The sequence below is a fragment of the Gossypium arboreum genome, chromosome 6 (assembly GCF_025698485.1).
Source record: "Gossypium arboreum isolate Shixiya-1 chromosome 6, ASM2569848v2, whole genome shotgun sequence".
NCBI lineage: Eukaryota > Viridiplantae > Streptophyta > Magnoliopsida > Malvales > Malvaceae > Gossypium > Gossypium arboreum.
Genome location: NC_069075.1, coordinates 136,101,523 through 136,125,915, shown reverse-complemented (window position 1 = coordinate 136,125,915; position 24,393 = coordinate 136,101,523). Strand labels below are relative to the sequence as shown.

The 24,393-nt window shown below is 30.9% G+C and overlaps 2 protein-coding genes across 3 annotated transcripts; both read left to right on the top strand.

Moving 5' to 3' along the window:
- The first annotated feature begins 54 nt into the window (after positions 1 to 54).
- On the top strand, positions 55 to 9,846 carry LOC108486670 (uncharacterized). Of its 2 annotated transcripts, none has more exons than XM_017790841.2 (16): positions 55 to 536; positions 627 to 767; positions 1,652 to 1,819; positions 1,964 to 2,257; positions 2,605 to 2,657; positions 3,117 to 3,207; positions 3,314 to 3,529; positions 4,014 to 4,073; positions 5,279 to 5,358; positions 5,485 to 5,807; positions 5,905 to 5,996; positions 6,081 to 6,210; positions 7,172 to 8,331; positions 8,419 to 8,726; positions 9,082 to 9,249; positions 9,363 to 9,846. In XM_017790841.2, exons 1-16 carry the CDS (start codon positions 267 to 269, stop codon positions 9,472 to 9,474), a joined length of 3,666 nt encoding a protein of 1,221 aa, XP_017646330.1. In that variant the 5' UTR covers positions 55 to 266; the 3' UTR covers positions 9,475 to 9,846. The 2 variants fall into 2 exon arrangements, with proteins under 2 accessions (XP_017646330.1, XP_052885789.1); XM_053029829.1 differs by having other exon boundaries at positions 8,407 to 8,726.
- A 9,625-nt stretch (positions 9,847 to 19,471) lies between these two features.
- On the top strand, positions 19,472 to 21,173 carry LOC108484380 (uncharacterized). Its single transcript, XM_017788151.2, has 3 exons — positions 19,472 to 20,163; positions 20,597 to 20,718; positions 20,818 to 21,173. Exons 1-3 carry the CDS (start codon positions 19,765 to 19,767, stop codon positions 20,966 to 20,968), a joined length of 672 nt encoding a protein of 223 aa, XP_017643640.1. The 5' UTR covers positions 19,472 to 19,764; the 3' UTR covers positions 20,969 to 21,173.
- Positions 21,174 to 24,393: the final 3,220 nt, after the last annotated feature.

Genomic DNA, 24,393 nt, shown 5'->3' with positions numbered 1-24,393 from the left:
TAAGATTGAATTTTAGTTAATTTTATTAGGTAAATTAGAATCAAGTAACCTTTTACCACCTCTGTACTTATAAACATGGCGGTAAATTTATTTTTCTTTGACCACATGGCGCGGGAAGAGAATCCTTGTTCCCTCCAACTTTCTCTTTCTATCACACTCGCTAGATCACGTTCGAAAATCCAAAAGCAAAAAGAATAAAAACCCAAATCTTTGAATCTCTCAAAAACCCTAAAGTCCTAAATTGAGATTGGGTAAATCTCAATTCTATGGACGATTCAGATGAGAAGAAAGAGCCGGAGGTGGCGATAGTCAATGGCACCGTCCGCCCGGAAGGGAGGAGTGTCCGCCGGAGATTGATCCAGTCAACATTGTTCCCGCAAAAATCACCAGAAATTGAACCGAAGGTTGATCAGAAGGCTAAGGAAGGTGAGGATGATGATAAAGACGGCGAAGATGAAGACTTCTGCGGCAGTCAGGGCAAGAAGGGAAGAAGAAGGAAAGGGAAAGTGACTCCTCAGAATCGAGCTTCTAAAAAGGTTTAGTTGAGTTATTTTAACCTATTAAATAAAGGGAGAAGCTGTTTGATAGTTTTCCTTTAGAATTTTAATGTGGTTTTCTATGGGCAGGCAAAGAGCAAATCGCCAGTGAAGACTACACCGAAGAAGACTACACCGAAGAAGAATGGGATGAACAATTTGATGGAGAGCGAAGATATATTAACGCCACAAATCCCTAATTTAAGATTGGAGGCAAAATTGACAGCTGAGGTTAGTGACTGTCTTAGCATTATTCTGATCTCTCCTTTAAATTTTTGGAAGTTTTAACACGCTTTTTGTTCACCATTACACTGTGGATAGTTTGCATTAGCAGTTTTTTGGCTAATTCTCGCCCCCCCCCCCCTTTGTTTGGTGTTGATTGAGAATGTTGTTTTAGATGTTGATGAGCAAGCATCAAGTTCTAATGCTGGAAAATTTTGCTGTAATTCAGTAATATAAAATAGTTTCAAGTAGAAAAAGATAGGTCTGGGGTGGAATTTAGCTTTTCTTAGCGACATAGGGACGACATGAATGATGGCGAAGGTAAAAAATCAGGGTTCTAGAGAGAGAAAATAATTGAACTTGTTGGCTGATATTTATCTGATTCTAATTTACTGTAAGGAGGATGCTGAAGGTATTCATGGGTGATGTAGGCTTTGTGCTGCTTGGTTGGAGACCATTGATATGATGAAGTCTTTGGAGCTTAAGTAGTGCCCAGCATAAAGTCATTGGGCAGGAATGTGTCTAATTAAGAAATAGGAAGAATGATAATCGACCTTCAAAGCTATAATGAAGAGTTTACTACCTCCCAATTTTCTGGATAATGTTTAATTTGAAGACTGTTGGGATTTTCCTTGCAACACGGAAGCCTCTTTGTTCCGTTTTCTGTCTTTCTCCTTTTTTTATGCAACATTTTACCTTCACTACCCCCTTCTCCCTGGTTTTCCTTGTAATGAATGCTGCAGTATGGTGTTCACATATTTGGCTGTCTGTACATCAGTTCTTACTACTAGCAAACGGTACCTTAGTTTAGGTGAAGTTAATTTAACTAGCATCATGAAATACAATATTTGGCATGTAAGATGTAACTAAAAGATTTTTTTATGCTTGATCAGGAAAATTCACAAATGTTTGCAGGAAGGCAAATTCATCCATTTTTCACATCATGGAAAGCAGGAAAGAGAAGCCAGGAGACTGCAGAAGTAGGGAAAGATGGCGCCTTGCTTGACATAAGTGACGAACGCATTAACATTGGTCCTATTCATGTATTTGAAAGAACTCAGGTATGGCATTATTGACTCAACCATGTTTAAATGTACTGTTTTTCCTTTATATTGTTGTTTTTGGGTTTTTTTCTTCCTAATTGAACTTATTTAAATGTTCTTTTTTCTTTTTTTCTGGGATGACACCCAAACGTTTTTATGCAGGATGATCTAGTTCTTGATTGGAAAGATTGGTCATTTTTTGAGAAAACCTCCTTTGACACTTTTTGCAATCCTGAAGGCCTATTTAAATCAGTTTTTGAAAGTTATGTTGAGGCATTGTGTATTGACAACTTTCCTGATGTTCCACATTTCTCTAATGCATCATTTGTTCAAAGCAAGTTGTCAGATCAGTGCATTATTGAAGATAATGACTTACTGGGAAAACCACCTGCAATACCTGCTGTAATAGTAGATGAGCAATTGGAAAGCTATAAGCTGTTGAAGAGCTCAGAACGGGTATGTGTTGTAAATTTTATTTTCATTGCCTTATTTTGTTGAAATTTATTTTCAATATTTTCTTTTCTTCTCTTTTCTTTTTCTATTAGCTTTTTCTCCTAGACAATAGTAGTCTTAGACAATCAGCCTCCACCCCGCATATTCCTAAACCCCATTTAAGTGATTACTTAATGTGGAATCTAATGTGCACTTCCGTTACCCATGCTTTTAAAGATGCGCTACCTGCCATTGAACCAAAGGCTTATCTGTTATTCATGGAACTTGAATGTTCTTTGATTTATTTCACTAGAATTTTGTTATTGCCAGGATGGCCAAGTTGATGAAGTTGGTGTCCTTTTTCTATGCAGGTTGATACCGTAGAAAATTCAGAGCTTGAACAAAGTAGACTTCTTCAAGAAAGGTTGAAATTTTGCATATTAAAACTCTTCTGCCATTTCTTTAAACTTCATCTGTTATATGCTAGCTTGCGTTTACCTTAATATGTTTGTTATTATGAATATTTTACATTTTTGCGCAATATTTTGCTCAATATGAGAATCTGGTGTGTTTCTGTAGTTTCTGGAACTCTTGAATTCAAAGTATGCAGGATAGAGATGGTATTTAGAAATAGGATTTGCATCTTAACAATGTTGGTATTTGCTAATCAAATGAAAACAGCCAGTTGGTTCCACAAACTTGTTAAAGTCTTGGTGTTATGGTCAAACTTAGTTGTGCAAACTTCTGAAAAGGTTATCGTTACTAAAAATAATCTAGTGTATACAGAAAAGTTGGTACTTGCTAGTGAATGGATTCTGCCTCTGTTTATGTCAGTCTGTTATTCTGCTAAGCAAGTTCCTTTTCATTATGTTCCTGGTTGCAGAATGGTTCCATGTTATTATGATTGCAGTATCCAGCCTGAATCTGATAATAGCTTATGGACTGATAAGTACCAGCCAAAAAGTGCCACAGAGGTGATATTGTTTGTTCTGAACTACTATGATCTTAAAAGGTAGAGGGGATGTAATATCATACTTCTTATTTTCTTTTTCTTTTCCCTCCGCTATTGCTGCTTTTCAGGTTTGTGGTAATATTGAATCAGTGAAGTTTATGAGTGACTGGTTGCGTTTGTGGCGTAAGAGAAGTTTTCGAGCCATCAAAGCCTCTAATAACATTGATAAACAAAGCATGCAAGAAGATTCTGATGATGATTTTTGTGCAAGTGGTTCTGATTCAGAAAACATAGATGAAGAGGATAGCCTGAAGAATGTTCTCTTAGTTACTGGACCAATTGGGGTATATAAATTTTTTGACTAAAGTTAGCACATTCTTATTTTAAAGTTAACCTTTGTGTCTCTGTTTTTTCAATTCACATAATGAACCATCATGCTTGGGTTTGTATGAATTATTATCTCTATCATGTTTCACTTCATGTTTGGGTTGATAATTTTTTTCCTGGTATTGGTAGTTGAATTCTTGCTAGCCTTTATTGTGTGTTTCTTGCTTACAAGGTTCACCGGTATTATTCTTTTCCTGAAAATGGAACTAGGAACTTAACATTAAGTTGATTCACTCACAACAGTAATTGTAGTTAGATCTGCAAAGATTTCAGTCTTGTGATTGTATAAGGTTTACGGGAAATCTCTTGCTTATACTCATTCTTTTTCTAAAAGGGTTGCTTTTTTGGAGAGTGTTCTGTATTTTTTTTTTCAAAATATGTTAGGTCCATATGCGTTTGGTTTCTATTGTTAGTTAAAGGTATTTTTTCCTTTTGTTGCAGAGTGGGAAGTCTGCAGCTATCCATGCTTGTGCGGAGGAACAAGGATTTAAAATTCTGGAGGTTGCTACTGAACTTTTAGATTCTCGTTGGAAAGATATACATTTTTTTATCCTCCAGCATTAGTTGTGGCCAACCAATATCCCAATGGTGTTTATCCTGGCATGAAAATGCATATAAGCATTAAGTTTTCTTGGTAGAGTATTAGGAGTTATATCTGAAGTAAATGAACTCCTCTTATTATGAAGTTAAGGGTCTAGGTTGAGTTCTTAAAGTTTGCTAGTCTAAGTGCTCGTAGTTGTTAAGACGTGTCTTGCAACTGAAAGCAAATATTCATCTCTCCATTATTTCTAAATCATTGGAAATCTAGGTGAGCTTTTGAACCCATCAAACACTTCTATTAGGGGAATATCAAAGTGCCGGAGATGCTCCGACACAGTGAATACATGCCGGGTTACTTCAAAAATATAAAAATAAAAACAAAATTGGAAACAGTCAAAGACACTCAGACATGTGAAGGTTTTTTTCTTTTGCATTTTTCTACCCAATATGGAATCAAGAATGAGTGATTTGGTTCCAATGGTTTCCTAAGGTTCAAATTTTTAAATTAAAAAAATAAAATAAAAAAAAGAAATGAAAGTGTATTTGCATGTAATATTTATTGAAAATTATCAAATTTACATTTTATTGTATATTATGATATAAAAATATTTTTTATTGCTGTCATGCCATATTTATGTATTACTGTTTAAAGCAATTCTCTTGTCATGTCTTAGCTGTATTATATGCCCCTGCTTTTTGCTTTGGACTTATATTTGTACATTGAGGGTTTTGGAGGATTTTGACCAGACGTGATATAGGTTCATGATTATAAACCAGTTTACGTGTCCAGTACCTTCAAAACATGCTGCAAGTAAATCTATGTTGCTTTTGATATCTACTTTATTCTGAGGCTTGTTTTTGCCACTTCTAAAGAATAATTTGCATAAGACTGAATACTGAAATTTTCTGTCAGTTGGAGAACTATGCAAGTTTTTCTGTTTTTCTCTTTCTTTGTATCATTATTCATCTTACAAGGTAGAAAGATGATAAAATTACTGTCCTTTCCTTTCCAGTATAGTTTAGTTACATTCCTTTGTCATTACAAGGCATCATTAATGCAATCATTCAAATTAATATTAATTCAGTCAATCTTTAGTGTTTGTAATTTAATAATAGAACAATTCATTGTGTAAAAGTTGAACGCTTCGGATCTATTGTTTTGTTAGTCCAATGCATCAGACTGTCGAAATGGGGCCGTGGTGAAGCAAAAATTTGGAGAGGCTTTAGAATCACACTGCCTTACAGGGTTGGTGACTCTGTCTTCAGCATCGCTCTTACACTTCCATGTTATGATGATTCTATTGCCCATTGAAGCATCTAGCAGAAAAGCTTTACTAACGTAATTCTGTCCTAAACTGTATACTTGTTGCAGGTCAATAGAAAATCTTGTAGATTCACCTAGCAAGCATGTGATGAAATCTGCAGGACCTTTATCTAAAGGTGAAGCAATGAAAGAATTTGATAAGGAGGTGGAATTTATACCAATACCAGATGAGGAAGATTCATCAGGGCCTCATGGTGCATCTGGAAAACATGTCTGTAATGATCGTGAGACTGGGTTTGGTCAAGATAAAGTTAGGTCTTTGATTCTCTTTGAGGATGTGGATATCAGTTTTCCTGAAGATCGTGGTTTTGTTCCTGCTATACAAAAAATTGCTGAAAAAGCTAGAGGGCCTGTGATACTGACTAGTAATAGTAAGATGGCTTTATGGTTGAAACAATTTAATATTTCTTGACTCTTTATAACTTGATGTATTTCCTTGTAACTCCATGTTTTGGTGGTAATTCTCAGGTAACAATCTTGTTCTGCCAGACAACTTGGACAGGCTAGAGTTATGTTTCACCATGCCATCAAGAGAAGAGCTGCTTCACCATCTTACTATGGTATAAACTTCAGAGCTTTCTTTGAACTCTTTCACCTAGCAAAGTTCTTTATCTATTCATGTTTATCTTATCTTTATGTGACAGGTCTGTGCAGCTGAGAAAGCCATCATTCAACCGTATTTACTAGAGCAATTAATTAAATGTTGTCAGGGTGATATCCGAAAAACCATTATGCATCTCCAGTTTTGGTGCCAGAGCAAAAAATATCAAAAAGGTTAATAACAGTACACAGCCTTGTTTGTGCAGTACATTTATTCTGTTTCTGAAATTTACATGGTATGATTAGTATACTGGTTTCCCCTGACATCACAGCTGGGTACAATGCTTTGAGAACAGACCTTGAAAAATGTCAAATAATCAAAGAGCTCTAATATTCTATCAACCTTATTTGGAGGTGGTTTAGTTTTCCAAATTATTGGAATTCTTAATAAATCGCTATGTAAGAAAACATGAGGAATCAGTTTTAAAATAAAAAATACGGGAAATGTTTGAGCCTTTGCATAAATCCAAGTATCATTTGAATTAAGCATTAGCCATCTACAAATACATATTCAGTTTGATTTGGGTAATCTCTATTGGTCCCTGATACATGAATGGATGGAAACTGTATTAACAGTTTCTTTTTGGTGTATGCTGATGTATAGAGTAGTTAATTCAAGTGTTAATGTCAAAATTTTTGATTGATAGATTCAGTAGAAAACTTATAACAGCCTTTTTAGTTATGGACTTAAGGTTTAGTGACCGTTACCATCTTGCTCTGAATTTTATTTTCAGATTCATTTTGTTAATGATGATTAAATTTATGAATAATAAGTATGCCTTGTAGTTACAGCTATATGAGCTATGTAGCTGGGTAAGAAACCTAATGGAAGAAAGAGCTGGTTTCAGTCTAGGTTTTGATACTTCATACTTTTTCTAAAAGGATTTCTGTTATCATTTAGTAGTGGCTTTTTGGAAGTTATTATGGTGCTGTCGGGGCCAACTGGATGCCTTTTTGCTCCTCGTACAATTTCAAATACTTGTTTTGTGCTTGAGAAAATCACAAGAGGTCTTTTCAAGGGTGTGATTTCTATGTTTAGTGTTTGTTTTTGAGCTCCTTGCCAGTTTTTAGTGTCTCATAAAGATTCTTTGTATCATATATTTGTACTTTGCTTTAATGCCCATTGATGATCCAGGTGGCAAATCGCAGAAGACTTATGGGTTACTGCTATTTGATATAGAAGCTGGTCATTTGGTATTACCAACTGTAATCCCTTGGGGCTTCCCATCTCAGTTATCAGAGTTAGTTGAGAAGGAAATTGCTGAGAAATTGTCTCTGATGGGAGAAAATCCTACTTTAATGGAGGTGATGGAGGACGAACTTGAACATAACAACATGCCAAATGGGTTGGAGATGCATAATAATGAAATAGACAGTATAGAGGCAAAGAAGGAAGTAATGTCACACCGGAATTTCTCTATTCATGATTGCTATGAATCGATAAACCCTTCTTATACTGCACATGACTTTTACAAGTCCTCAGGCACCCCGGTTTCTTTCTCTCAGAGAACAAGTAGGAGGAAACTTGATGTTGTTATGTCTTCTGATTCTGAAGATGAGGACTTCAATAAACACCGTTCTTTAGTTTCAGACTTAAATGTCAACCGTGAATTATTCATCGAAGAAGATTATGTACACCTTTCCCATAGTCCCAACAGGCCATTAACAGATGAGCTACTTAATTCTGAAGTAGATAAATGTGAGGGAAGGGGTTTCCAATGCTCAGACGCTGAAAATAATTTAAAAATGGAAACATGTGAATCTTTGGATGTATCATATGTTCCTGAGACTGAAATTGTTAATGGAATGGAGCTCTCTTCTAGAACTCTGTCTTGTGCTAATGTTTCTGAAACAACAGAAGTTTCAGTTAGTTGCGAGTTTGAAGAAGGCCTGTTGCCAGCTGAAGCAAATGACCACGGTAAATTTATGCATATGTTGATTAAAACTTCAGATATTTCAGTTGGCACATGCAATATTATAGCAGAAGCATCTCATGAAGAGGTGGTGGAGAATTCGCAAAATCAGTACGAGGCTGTATCAAGTGGGCTTGAACTAATGGATGAATGCAGTCGCATGAATTTCAACAAAAAATCTTTTTCCATGGGGAAATTTAGGAACCAGGTGGCCACTGATTTAGTACAAGAATCATGGAAAAAACTTCGTAACAGTCATGCTGATCTAAAACTGTATGTTGACTCAGAGCCAAAAGATGCTCTGAATATTTTAAAGCTTACTTGTAGAATGAGTGACCTAATTTCACAAGCTGACCAATTACTTTCCAAGTGCCAGATGCAAGTAAGTTCGGAATATTATTGGTTGTTTATTCAGAGACCCTTATTGAGTTTGCCTGTTATATTTGATGCTAATTAGCCAGTTGTGCAGGATTCTTTGGAGATGTTAATTATCCCTTCCGAGAATTCAGATGCATTTGTCTGGCATGACAAGCAGCTGCAGATGGCAAATACAATTTCACAACATGGATTTTGCTTGTATGCTAAAGAAATTGATGCTTTAAGATTGAAAATGGGTTTTGTGCATAGGGTGGATTTGAGCCAAGAGATTCTGGCTTCCTCAACTAGCACAATGGCACTTGGTAGATTGCTTAGACATGATGCTAGTGCAAGCAGGACTTCAGTTGATGGAAAGGGTTTGGCCATGACCCCATCAAAACATGAGCTGGCAGTGAAAAGGTCCAGAGTTGTCATTTTCCTTGATGCCACCCTGGGATATATATTACTTGCATATGAGTTGACCATTTTTACATTGGCAAATCACATGTCAAATTTCATGCTTATTATTGATCGCTTACAATTTTTGTTTTGGGTTGCTTGGATGGAATGAAGTATTTCATTGGATAAGTAGAACCTCTATAGATGCATGATTTAGGCATTTATCTAGTGTGCTCTGTTTGGAAAAATTTTGGTACATTCATCTTGCTAGGGAGAAAAAGCATGTTTTCTTGCTGCTCAAGTTGTTCGGTTTAGAATTTCATTATTGGCACTGCCATTTTACTTATCTAAATTAGTTTTTGAATATGCAATATAGGGACGTGAAGTCATGTTTATTCGACATCATTAGCTCCATGGTGCCATCAAGATTTTGCTTGGCGCTGAAGGGTGATGCATTTCATGAATATGTTTCTTCCTTGGGGTATATATCAAAATCAGAAGCTTCCCGCTTATCAGTAGGCACAAGCTTGACTAAAAGATGCAGGTATACAAACTTTTACTTCAAATTACTTCCCTGCAAATGTGTTAGTATTTGATTAGTCATCACCACATATCCCTTGCGGTATTTCTGTTTAATTTCAACTTGTTTTCATACAGGACACGACGATCTCGGCATTACTTGAGTACTGGTGCACTAATGTTATCTCCTGAAGACATTTCATTGTTGGAACAATATAATTTCAATGGGAAGTTATCGTCCAACAACTGATGCTAGTTTCAGAAAACCATGATTGAGAAAAAATAACAAAATAGGCACAGTAAGCTTGTAAACCACACAATGCCTGAGGGGGGAGATTTGAAAACCTGGCTGCCGAGAAAAACAGAATGCCATTCAGCAGATATTAAGTGTTGAATGGTAGTATTTATTGGAAAAGGAATGTCTGCAACAGATGTCATTTTGGCCTATACTTCCTAACATGCTCAACATGGTACTAGAGGTAAAGTAGATATATCTTAATCTTGAATGCGATTCCATCCATTATCCTCGTTGTTAAGCATATAGATATAGTAATAACAGTTCTGTAATGATATTACTGATAATAATAATAAACATCAAGTCATATTTAAATAAGATATATAATGCAGTTTTTTTTTTTCCCTTCAATTAGTCAGCCATCTTAGAAGAGAATTCCCTGTTCTTCATATATGCTTAAAAATCATTGCTCAACTCTTCTGCTCCTTGAATTTCTGCCAATTATTGTTGTTGAAAATTAGAGTTATCAAATTTTTGAGTGTCTGGTGTCCAAAAAAAATGTACTGTTTGTTTCTAGAAAAATCCCACAACCAGGATTGCCCAACCAAAACTTACAAAAATAATATCTAAATAAATTCAAGTGCTATAGTTAAAAGAAAATTTTGATTTATGCATTATTAGCTAAGAAATTTAATCATGATATACTTTATTTCGATTCAAAGTAAAATTGATGTATGCTTTGCTAGATTTTAGAAATTTACAAATTTACGCTATTATTTAAATGATATTTTGGTAATATTTAAATGATTAAATTACCCAATATTTCATTTAAAATTTTAAACTACATTTTAGATTTTTATATTCTCGTATGCTATATTTTGATATAAAAAGTATTATATAAAATTTTCATATGAAATAATATTTTTTATATTATACCAAATTTTATGTATTTATAATTTATTTTATTTATTTACAACAATAGTAATTATAATAATATTATGATAAATGAATTATATAAGTTTTATAACTAAAACGAGAATATGAAAATTGAATGCAAGGGCTTCATGAACTTTGGTATCAATATGTTTCGAGAAAGATTAATGTCGGAAGAATTAAACTCGTTAAAAAACAAATTTTATACCAAAATAATTTAGTAAAATTGAGATTTTAGGTAACTTAAATTTTATTAATTAAATAACAAAATTTTACATTTTAAGTAAATGAACTAAATAAAATAATGTAACATATTCAAGAATATGTTAAGGTATATGCCGATAATCTTATTACGAACGTAATCAATATAATGGTAACTTAGTGTTTACCTAATTACTCAAATACCCTTTTTATTTTTAATTATATGGTTACAATATCAAATACGACATGGTTATAGATACCAACATAATATTAAAAACATAATTAAATATAATATAATACCAATATGATACAATATAAATACGTAAGTGTATCAAAATTTTATTATAATATGAATTATTAACATAATAATATATATAGATATAAAATAAGATAGATAAAAAAATACTCAATTATAATATATAGGTATGAACTATATTGAATTGGGGATTAATTCTTGTGGGATCAGGTTAAAATTATAGTTGTAGTGGTTAAAAAGTGAGCTTCTCCATTCATAAGCTTATTAATAGTATTGATTTCTACCAACAATTTCAAATTTCTACCTTAGCTGCTATGAAGGTGTAGTTATTTAATTTTGAAACTCTTTTTGGGTAAATAAGGACACTTATCTTGTAAAAAAAAACAATTTTTTATGAATAATCTCATTATATCTTCTGATTAAATCTGAATTTTTTTATACAATATCTAAAACTAGTTATAGCGAGGATAATATATTTTAGCACACTCGAACCTATGTCCTCTTGCATTGACAACAATACTTATATTAATTGAGTTAAAACTCAACTAGCAAAAAAAAAAAACTTTTACTCAGAATAATTTTAGTACGAGTGTAATGGCCCAGTTGCACATCGAGAGAAATAGAATTTAAAATAACATGCTGATTGATTCAGATTTAAAAAAAGAGAGTAAAATTAGAAGGAAAAAAAATCCATTTCCTTTTCTTCATTTATTTCACTTTTGTATACAATCAACTCACTACATTTAAAGGAAAAATAGAAGCGTTAAACTTCCATGTCAGTATAACTTGCCATTCCACAATTTATTATCAATGAACAAGTAGTTTGTTGATTTTTCTTTTTTCTATCTAACCATCCGTATGATTCAAATTATTCAATCCCACATGCACTGCAAGTTATGTGTCTATGTTTAAATTTTACTTATTCAAATTTTATAATGATTTCAAGTTTTATCATGTGTAAACCTAATTTAAATTTATTCTAATATAAGTTAAGATATATTTTGATTATTAGTTTGTCTATTCATGTATTGTAATAGTTTGATTTTGATCATAGTTATATATATGTATTAATTGTAAATGTAATTTCGTTTATGTATTGTAATGATTGATTCTAATTATAAATATACGAATGTACTACTTGTAATTGTACCTTAAAAAACATCTTTGTAGGAGAGTGGGTCATGACATCTTTCCTACTATAGAGAAATGTAACCCATTTTCCTTTTCTGTCGATTCTAGTCGCTTCCATTGTGGTGCTCTCAAGGAGGATGTTTTGACTATATGCGGTATCAATAATGATCTTCTATCTTTTTCTTGAGCAATTGACCGGTGGGAATTTGCTATGCAAAAGATGGACAAAGAGGCTTTCACAAACCTGATTGTTCTCATTTGGCAATAATACTCACAGAGACTTGACCCCTTAGGATGTGGTGATTCGGACTAATACTACTCACAGAGACTTTCGGATCCATAACATCTTGTTTGCACCTCTTCTTATTAGCCAACTAGTTATTGCTAAATGGTGCTCATCGATTAGTGAATTCATAAAAACCAATGTTGATGTTGCATGGAACAAGGATGCTAGGGGTTCTATTTGTGGTGCGATCTTTCGAGACCACGAGGATTGGTGCTTGTGGATTTTTCTAGCAAGATCGAGGGCGCTTTTGATGCTCCATCTGTCGAGTCCAAGTCCATTACTTGTGCTATTAAGAAGGCACATGAGTGGGGTTATCTAAATATTGTCTTAGAGTCCAACATTGGATTTATCTTTTTATGACTGCATTATTCGGGAGGCCTTGGTTTATGTATAAAGAAAACCGATGAAAGCAATAAAAAAAGGAACTGAATATTCACTCCAACTCAAAGCTATAATTATAATAGAAAAAAGTAGATAGAATGTGGTTGGTGATGGCAGATTCATTATACTATATGATGAGTATAATATAAATTAAGATTAGGGTCAAACATTCAACAGATAAAAAAGGTATGGTCCAAACTCCAAACAGGGTGTCATACTCGGTTGTTTTAAAAACACCACCGACCATAACGGCTTTGTTATGTAATGTTTATCTTATATTATGTCGTATGTATGTATTGATGCATGCATGATATTCCACAATTCACTATATCTAAAAATAAGATTTTAATATAATGCTTAAAATTACACGTTATCCCTCGTCAGTTTATAAATAAGAGGATATCGTGTTTTAACGCACTCAAACCTATGTTTTCCTGAATTGATAACAATACATATATTAATTAAGCAAATATTCAATTGACACACTGAAGTGAAAAATAGAAAATGCCAAAAAAAATAGAGCGTAGCTAGGGTAGCTAGGGGAGCTAGCAGGAGCTTAATCTCCTAAAATGGTTTTTTTTTTTATTTAGACCCTTTAAAATTTAGTAAAAATAAAATTAAACTTTAAATCTCTTAAAAATAATAAAATTTTAATTTAATATTTTAAAATTTATAAAAACATAAACTATTAAAATGATAAACATATATTTTATTATCATAAAAATTATAATTTAAATTTAATTTTAATTTTTTTTCCTAATTTCGCAACTGCCTTAAAAAATGTAAATATATGCTGTATTGGTGCTGAATACTTTCATGAACCCATCAATCACAAAGACTGAATTACATCCATAAGCATCAGTGTGTTATATATTAGATTACTGTCCGGTACTGAAAATTTTTAATAAAACTTGGTATGAGAATAGCACCCTATCCTTTGAATGCCTTTCATTGCTTTAGCTTTGCCCATATTCCCATGCAATCTGTGCCACTGTTGTTCTGTTACTTGATATATATATATATATATATATATAATATTAATTAAAGAAAACAAAATAAAATAAAAAAGTGTGGCAGGGCAATGGCAGGGGCAGGTGATGATACCGTGATGGTTTAGATTTAGGGTCTAAGATTCGTCACTCAAACCTCCTCACACTATTCCTTCTCTGTTGAATCATCATTAGGAAAATGACATTTGACCTTTTTCTTATCACGGAATAGATTTTCTCACTTCAAATAAATACCCTTACTTACTAATCAATTTCATTTCAATGTCGTAATTAAATTTGTGTTTCGAATTTAGAGTATTAAAATTAAATAGATTCTAGTATAGATCAATGCGTAATTTTTTTAGAATGGGATTCGTCTATATGGTGATAAGAACTCATGCAAATAAATTATATAGTGGTTTGTTGATCGAAATAAGAGTAGAAATAAATACCATAACAAAATTAAATCTTTTATCTTAAAAATACTTTGTTTCTATTTTACTATAACATTTATAATATTTTAAAATATATTTTAGTTTAATAAAATAGTCCAAATTTGAATTATGGAAATCCTCCATGTTTAAAGTGATGACTACCTAGATATGAGTTTTATCTAAAAAAATAATTAATAGGAATATTAAATTAATTTTTCAATTCTTGTCGAAAATCAGTGTACCGTGTTCTAAAAACAAATATAAATCTCGAGTTCAACAACAAATCCAAAACCACAACCAAATTTGAACTCTTATTTTTTAAATACATAAAATCTCTTTTCCCTAAAGTAATGGAATAATTTTGTATGTCCACTTTGAATTGCATTTTAATCCTTTTATTTATAGATTAAATAAATTATATTTTGTACATTAATTTTTTCACTATAATTGAGTTAAATATTTATTTTGTTGTTTTATATGTAAGTATAATAAAAGTTTTGGCTTTAAATTTTTAATCTTTTATTCAATTTAACCCATACAGTTCTACTTGCTTAAGGGTGGATTTAGATAGATGGTGGGGTGCAGTGTATTTAACTTACTTTTTGTTTCACATTACAATATCTAATCTCACCATCACCACCGCATATAAATGTACCGCTCATCCAAACTCACCCTAAATTGATGCTCAATCTTTTATTGTGAATCCAATTGAATAAATTCAACTATAATCTAATGTTCTATTAGAAGTTGGATCAAATGCTATGTCACAATTTATATGATAGTCTACGTGTATTTATTGTTGATGTAAAACTACTTTATTTCATATGTTACATTAAAAATAATTTATAAATATACTAAAATTAAAAACTTTATAAAATTTCCCAAAAATGTTAAGAAAATAAAAACTCGTCAAACTTATATAAAAAATACATTAAAGGTTCTAAAATATCTAAAAGCTTTTCACATTTTTTTAAAAAAATCCAAAAGTATGAAAGAATTAAAACTCTTTGAAATTCAATAAAAAGTAAAATAAAAAACAAACAAACATAAAGATTATAAAAGTTTCTCAAATTTTGAAGAAAATTTTATTTCATATTTTAAAAACTTATGCAGTATGAAATATGAAAAAAATTGTACTTCTTTCATAAAATTTGGGTTTTGTTTATTTTAAATATTTTCCATTTCTAAAATTAGTTTTTTAAATTATTGAAAAGTTGAATGTTTTAAAATATTTTGTACATTTATATTTTTAAAAAATTTTAAAGACTTTTTCCTGTGATTTTTGAAAATATAAATTTTATTTATGATTTTTAAATTTTTAGAAATTTTGATTTTTTAAATTAAATCATTTATTGACTTAACATAATGTCACATCAATAATGAAATGTTGAATGTCAGTTTGCTCGAATAAAAAAAAAAAGGAAAGTAGAGTCTAAATTGAATAGAGGTATAAAGGTTGAGGCCAAGCTTATTAATATCCATTATATATAAAAGCAAATAATAATAATAATAATAGTAATAATAATAATAACAATAATCGCACAATTTCAACAAAAAGAGTATCTTGTTAGTTTTTGTAACATACTGAAATCAATTTATTTATTTTCAAATAAAAAGCTAAATTATATTAAAATATTAAGCTCTATAAAAATTATTTAAGCAACTAAACTTTATTTGCTTTATTTAAAATATCATTTATATATATATATATATATATATATAGTGAATAATTACATTATAATTAAAAAAGGAAGAAAAAGTTTATAAGTATAAAAATCAAACTCTGAATTTTTATCAATTAGCTTGAAACCCACACAAAATTATCACTTAACCAGTGACGTGATTGACAAAAAAATTATAGCTTTTAGTATAAACAAGATTGTAATACTAAAGTTTAAAGAAATAAATAAATATTAACTTTTAAGTGCAATTATACAAATAAATTGCATTAATCTTTGGATTTTAAATTGAATCATAATTTTTTTATAGAAAATATGACATGGTGTACAATATTAACAATTAAATTAAATTTAAATTTTTAATTCTAAATTCTAAGAAACAATGCAGTTAATGATAGATTTTAACTTCCCAATTCTATTATCTAACTATATAATTTTTATTATTTTTAAATTTCAAAATTAATTTACATTTACATGCATATAAATATATCACTTCACATAATTTTATCATATAAGGATTCACGATTTATATCATTTTTAATTTAATGGTTATCAGTAATGGTGGTTTTAGTTTTAGTTTTTTTATTTTTAGTCGTGTTCTAGCATAAATATAAGATTTATTAAGGTAAGAGTGACACAATATTTATTGGAATCATTTTCAGAAGGTCTTTTATGCATTATTGATCTGGTGGGTCTCTTAGGGCTATTAGCAATAGTTTCTTGGTTGACTATCATCATCAAGTTGGTTTAATAATGGCAGGTGAGGATACAATTTTCAATGGTTTGATCAATGTGATGCATCTCTAGTTTGTTTTTGAATCTTCAAATGTTATGATTATTGTTAGTTTTATCTTTATTCTCTTTTGAGTTTATTACAAGTTGACACATTTGAAGGTAAGGAAAAACCTGTGACTTAAACAACGACCACAAATTGATGTATCGTTTTATTTACTGTGGAGATATTTGAACGAGCTAGAGCCTAAAACATAAAGACTAGTTGAGTTAAAATTGAAGAAGTCATATTCTATATTTGAAGATATTGGATTACATCGAGATTCTTATAGAATTATGTCATGATTATCTTATGTTGATTTTTAATTTTATTTTATAGAAAAGAGATTAGATTATGACTCTTATGTAAACGAACTTAAATTTTCCTTAGGTTAAAAGATACCGAGAGATTGAGATAGCACAAATTTGTGCAAGCTAGGAATGTTTTATGTATGCATTGTTTTTGCAATCAATCAAAATAGTCTCTTGTATTTTAAAACTAAGTTTTCGAGGGAGAAATTTAGTGAGAGAGTGATTTACTCTTTGTACAACGGTGAGATTGTTAAATTGGAAAGTGTTAGGTCAATCTTAGGACTTAAATTGGTAATATATACTATTGAATCGAGGAGGTAATAAAATGTGTATATTAAAATTAAAATGTATAAAATTTTTTGATTAAATAATAAATTTAAGAATTTATCAATGCAATTAGTATGGGTTTCAATCTTTTCATATGCATACATTTCCTAAATAAAAAGAGTAAAATATTTTTAAATAATATAAATTATTTTAAATGCGAAAATACATTTTTATAATTTTTCTAATAAAATTAATGTCTTTAAACTCGTAATCAAAAACTTAAATAATAATATAAATAAATATAAAAATGATTAAGTTGATTTAAGAAAAAGTAAAAAAAGGTATAAATGTAATTTATGGAGTAAAAAAGAAGCAGTTAAGGGCGGGTTACCCGGGAGCAATAATTTGGAAGTGAAGGAGTAAGGAGAAAACAAAAAAGGAAAAATCCAAAACAATCCCAATTCACGAGGGGTCTCCTCTTTTTTACTGACATTGCTTTTTCCTATCTTAATTAATTTAATTTAATTTATTATTATCTTCAAAATAATTTAAAAAATTGATGTAATTATAGGATTTGTGTCAGAGCAGGAATTTGTACTGTTACTAACGTACGAATTAATAATGATGATAAGGCAAAATAAAGTTTGAAAAAAAGAAATATATCCTTTTATTTTATTTTCCCATTAAAATTCATCTGCAAAAAACAATAATTAAACTTTTGAATATTAGTTTGATTTTGAGCTTTGACATGACATTTCAGTAAGAATCTAAATCTTATGCATCTGTCTTTCAAACTCTTCTTAAAATATGTATAATATAAAATGTCTATTTTTTAAAAGTATAAATATGTTTATCCATAAAAAATAAATTTTTATAGCGTGCTTAAAAGTCCATAATCTTTAAACTTGTACTCTAATAAGAATTTACCCTTTAATTTCTATCCAAATGATCTTTTAATATTTAATTCATATCTAAATAAGTGCTTACCACATGAAATAAAGACTTACTCAAGTACAAATTAGAAGATAATAATAGCTTATTTTGAGTCTAAAAGTTTTGATGTTTTAACTTTTCACATGAAAAATATTCTAAACTATTTTTCTAGAACAATATCTAATCTGATCATATATGTATATATATATATATATTTAATATAATATTTAGAACTACTACATAAATAGAAAAATGTCACGTTTTAACTTATTGAAACTCACATTCTCTTGCATAAACAATAATATTTATATCAATCGAACTAAAATTTAATAAGTTTATTTTCTGAAAGAAATATTGAATTAGATAAATAACAATAGGCATAGGTAAACAACATAATTCAAGCCATGAATAAAAAACCGACCAAAAGAACAGTGTTGAGGGGGCATAGGCTATAAAGTAGAAGAGGGGGTCCATAGATCCATTTCTGGTCACGAGAAAAAGAGTAGGCAAACATAAATGGTATGTTGCAATTTATAAGTTGGCCCCAATCTTAATATAAAATGGACCCTATTTTTGCTGGCATGAAAATCACTTTTCATCTTAGAAAGACAATGGCCAAATTTATTAAATCATATTGCCATTTCATTTACTTTATCAGAAACTAAATTAAATGAAAAGAAAAAGTATTGTACTCAGAAGAGAATCTGTAATAATAGAGACTGAAATAGGCAAGGGATTGGCATTTCACAGTACAAAAAAGAAATAGGTTTAATTCTGCCCATAATCCCTTTACTTTTCGGTTCTTTTAGTGACTTTGAAAATTAAAATTCAATTGATAACTCTTTCTATGGATTCTCATTAAATTTGAATATTTAAAGGTCTGATTTAAAAATTAGAATTCAATCAATATTGCATTTCTAATTTAATAAAAATTAGTTAAAAATAATATTTAATCAAGGTTAAAATATATTATAAGTCCCTCTATTCTTCACAATCTGAAATTTAATATTTATACTTTTATTTTTAAGAATTTAACCTCTAGACTTTTCAAATTTCAAATCTAGTATTACCACTGTTAAATTTTTGTTAAATTTGTTAATATAATATTTTTAAAAATATTCACTTGATAAATATGTAACTACAAAAATAATATTGTGATGAACTTAAATTTAATAAAATAATTCTAACTGTTATATTTTAAAATAAAAGTAAAGGGACTAAATTTTAAAGAGTATATAGACTGAGGGCATAATTATGAATTAGACCAAATAAATAAACATATAATATAACTAAAGAAACCTGTTTTCCAGCATCATGAACCTGACATTAGCAAATTATTTTTTAGAACAAAAAGGCCACGAAATAGACAGTGATTCCCGTGACTTTAACCTGCAACAAAGGTAAAAATTATCATGGTTTTGCATCATCACGGTTGCCTCCCAACACTCCCCACTTTAACCCCTCCCTCCTCCCATCCATCACTCTTTTTGTCTCTCTCTCCCTTTTTTTTTTTTTCAGTATTCAGTTCATTTTTGGCCCCCGTTGGCCTGTTACTACAGTATCAGTCTTCTCTCAATATTAAAGCCCCACAACTTCCCAGAAGCACCCCCACCAAGGCCCTCAACATAACTCTCCATTTCTTTTTTCTCTCTCTTTTATCCTCTTTCTCTTTCCCTTGGTTTCTAGTTAGTGTAGTAAGTGTCTTTGGCAGCCAAATTTAGGTGAAAGGAAAATGCCAAGTTCAGGGTCATTTTTGAGGCAGTTAAGTGGAAAAGAAGGCTGGAAATCAACATCTTGGAGGTGGGGAGGAGGGAACAGCAAGTATAACAACGTTGGTGGGAACAGTTGTGGTGGGTTTGAGACAAGTTTGACTCAGATGGAAGGGCTTAACATGTATGGCAATGGGGTTGATAATGGGTTGGTGTTAAGGAAGAGAGTGATGGTTGTAGTGGATGAGAGCTCGCATTCTAAGCATGCAATGATTTGGGCACTCACTCATGTGGCTAACAAGGGTGATTTGCTTACTTTACTTCATGTTATTCCCCCAACCCAAAAGACTTCTGATTCTTCTTCTTGTTCTCCTTACCTTGCTAACTCTCTTGGGTCACTTTGCAAGGCTTGTAAACCTGAGGTAATAACATGAAAATTTCAATTGTCTTTTTCTTTTTTTGGGGGTGTTTGATTGATGGATTCAATAGGTTAGGAGTTAAGAGCTGGAGAATAAAGTAATCTTGTCTTTGTGTTTGAAAGATCCCACTTGATTTGATCTTCCTTTTTCCCCTCCTTTGAGCACCTTTTGGGTGAGAGGGCAATTTTCAAGTTATTCTTGGGTCTCATAGTTTTCTACTTTTACTCTTTTTAACCCATTTTCTCTTTCTACTTCCTTGCTTTTGCTTTACAAGACATGAAGTCTTTTCCTGCTACAATTTGTCTTCCCCATGGGAATTTTTACAGATGCTTTAGTCTTCATTTGTTTTCTTTAAGTTGCCATAGCACTATTGCCATAAATCATGTTTGTTTGCAAATTTAATCTGGGCTGGTGTGTTTTACTTGCATGTGCACAGGTTGAAGTGGAAGCACTGGTAATTCAGGGGCCAAAGCTGGGGACAGTGATGAGCCAAGTGAAGAAGCTTGAGGTTTCAGTGTTGGTACTGGGTCAAAAAAGGCATTCTCCATTTCTAAGCTGGTGACTCCTTTTTTAACTCTTCTTCCACTACTTAGATCTTCATCTCCCCCCTTACATTGTGATATATCTAACTGGTTCAACGCATGCTTTGAATGACAGTGTTTGTGGGAGCAGCAGCACAGAGGAGTTCGTGGAGCGGTGCATCAACAATGCAGATTGTTTAACCATTGGGGTTAAGAGGCAAAGCAAAGGCGTGGGGGGCTATCTTATCAGCACCAGATGGCAGAAGAATTTCTGGCTCTTAGCTTAGCTTAATTTTCTTTTAAGCAACTAATTATATGGTTCTTATAGTTAAGACATGTCTAATATCATCATGTGTATGCTGTAATAATATTATTAGCTTGCTGATCTTAGATTTACTATTCACCTGATATAAAATTATTACTACTTACTGACTAGATTTGGCTTTGTAGTTGATCTCCATTGATATAAAAATCTATGACTAGTTCTGCCTCTTCCTTTTTTTGATTGAATGTTTCATTTTCATGCAATAAATGATTGAGGCAATCTAATAAATACAAGAGATGAGCTTTAAGTTCATAAATTTACTGTTTTGGAGAGAGGAACAATATAAATGTTAAATATCTTCCAACTAATGTTTTATTATCCCAACTTCCAAAAGCCAACAACTCTAGACTTCACAATTTCTTTTATTTTTTTAGGGTGACATGTTGTAAACAACCTGTAGATTGAATTGCAAGTATGATGCAATGGTAAGAGCACTCTTTCTCTAATTATAGAACAATATATAAATACACGTTGAAATAATCACAAAATAAAATTAAAATCAAATTATTACTTCTCATTGCACTTCGGACTCTACAAGTGTTTTTTCTTCATTGCATTTGGAGTTCTAGAAAGTTGAGATTTAAGTACTTTTATTTTATTATAAAGTAAAAATTATTAAAATAATCTTATTTAAAAGTATATAAAAATTTAAATTAATTATTTTATGAATAATTATATTAAATTATTTAAATAAATTATATTTAAGTTTTTAAAATATGATATGTACTGTTTATTTTCCAAACAATTCATATTAATTACATAAAAGGTATTGAAAATTTATACTTCCAAGTACTATTATATTAAATTATTAATTAATTTTAGCTTTCTATTAGGACATTTTAACTTTCAATCTCAATATTTTGTAGCAATGGGGAATACTAAAAATTAACTACATTTTTAATAGCACTTCTCTACTACAATTTTCAATAGCAATTTTTTTTTAAGAAAGCAGCAATTTTTAGAAAAGTCCAAACCAAAGTCCACGAATAGTAATCACATATGATGTGACTAGGAGACTTATATCATTGCCCATAATAAGTTTCGAATCAAAGGTATTCAGGACCTAGATCCTTTGCTTTTGCCAATTATTGCCCATAATAAATTGTCATTCAATTATTAATAATTTTTTCGATCATCTAATTATGAAAAGTTATAAAATTATTAATTATTCAATTTTATCTTTTTTAGTCACCAATAAGTTAATAGTGACAATTTTTAAAATTAATATAATAGTATTTTAACTCTCAATATTTATAAATTTTGTCAATTTAGTCTCGATTCTAAAAAATTGACCTCAACATTTACACATATTGTAATTTGGCCTTTTTTTGCAGCTTTGTTTTTATTTGTAATATTAAGGGTTAATTTTAAAAGAATGAGAAAAGACAAAAATATTATTTTGAATTTTTGGGTGTTTCTATTTTTATATTTTCAATCAAATTTAGCTGATAAATTTATTTTTTAGCTTTTAGATGAAAATGTTAAAAAAATCAAAACTGCAAAAATGACCAAATTAATGTAAATGTTGAAAGTTAAAATTTTAGAATCAAGACTAAATTAACATAATGTATAAATGTTGAAAGCTAAAGTTACTATTATGTTAATTTTAAAACTATCACCTCTAACTAACTGTGTCTGAAAAAGAAAAAAAGTCAAAAAATTGAGTTAAAAAAAGAAATTACTAATAATCGGATAATTACTGGCGTATGTTTTAAAAACCAATTTTCTTGTAGTAGATTACACTTGATTGCACATGTTTAACATATCATGATTTGCAAGGGTAATCATTTCCAGCTTTGTGGGGTTGAGAAACATTTTTCAGACAAAAAATCTGCTTCCTATGAGTGTGATATCCAAAAAACTATTAAGACTCGCCGGTAAGTATGAAATCCGAAAGTACTAAAATCGGGGGTTTCGAATAGCAGCCATAAAATCAAATTCAACAATCCTGTTTTATTAAAGGTTAACTTTCTAACAAGTTTTGATTATATTTGTTATTTTTTACATGATGGTAACGATAATATCTTATATCTAAACTGACACTTTTTCTAAATAATGGAGAAGAGAATCGAAACATACTATTGAAAGAGTCTACTGTCAAGAACATAGAAAAAATAGGATAGTCGGTTGGTCAGATCTAGTATAGATCGCACATGGACGGTAGTTGGAGTTAGTAGCTCCTCTAGGTTTCCCCGTTTGGGATCCTTGGAGAAGAGGATCAAGTTGACCATTGTGAACAGCTTGATGCATTATTTCCATTCAACCCTTTTAGTGAAATGCGGCAAAAGGAAAGAAAATCCATGAACCAATCCCATGGATGCCTTTGGTAATCAGGGGTCGCAGATCGACCTTAGAACCTTGTTCAATAAGTGGAATACATTAGCTATCTGCTCTCAAGTTGGGCGATCACTAATTCTTAAAATTAGCTTTGTTAAGACTCAAAAGTCGGAGAGAGGAGTTATTGTCTATCGTTGGCCTCCATGGTAGAATCAATTGAGAGCCTAGAATTACTCATAGTCCCTCTCTAACTTATAAATAGGACGAAAATGTATTTCAGCACACTAGAACCCATGTCCTCTTACATTAACAACAATATTCGTACCGATCGAATTAAAACAGACTTTCACATCAAAATTTACATTCGGAATTAAAACCTAAATTGAAAGCAAATTCAGGGGTCAAAGCCCAAAACCCAATTCAAAGGTTCAAAAGCCCGATAATATATTAAATCTATGTGTTGTTGATTTATGTATGGACAATTGAGGTAGTTGATTTATGTGTTGTTGTTATCTCCATAGATGGGTGTCGATTAAATAAGTAGCAATAGCCTTAAATATGGCTCCAACAACAATAACTGCTTTTTATTCCCGATGCTATGAGGTGGCAGTTAGTAACTATAATACCAGCATAGAAGGGACATAGAGCGTCAAGCACGATATACAACAGTTAAGGTAATAATATATCCTTCTCTCCCATCTGTGGAAAACTAATTCAAAATGAGTGAGACGATTAGATTCAACTTCCCCATCTTTGATATCAATGACTTAGATAGGTGGCTCTTTAAAGACTTTCCTTATCAAACTAGTTGGTGTAAATGTGCTAACATTTTTTTTTTTTGGTATTTACTCTTTCTCATTAATTAGTTATTGATGCAGTGACAAATGATTTGTGTTATTTAAGTTCTTGTTGACATCGAATCATGAGTTTAAACCTTGAACAATTTCTTTCCTTTACCATTGATTAAATAAAAATAATAATTTCTCTAAAAGCTTCAAATTAAGATAAGATTGGCTGATCTTCTTGCTTTTCCTTTTGATAAAAATTTCAACTTAATTATCTTAAACTCATCTTACACTTTAGAAATGTGAAATATTAATGGTGTGTTTG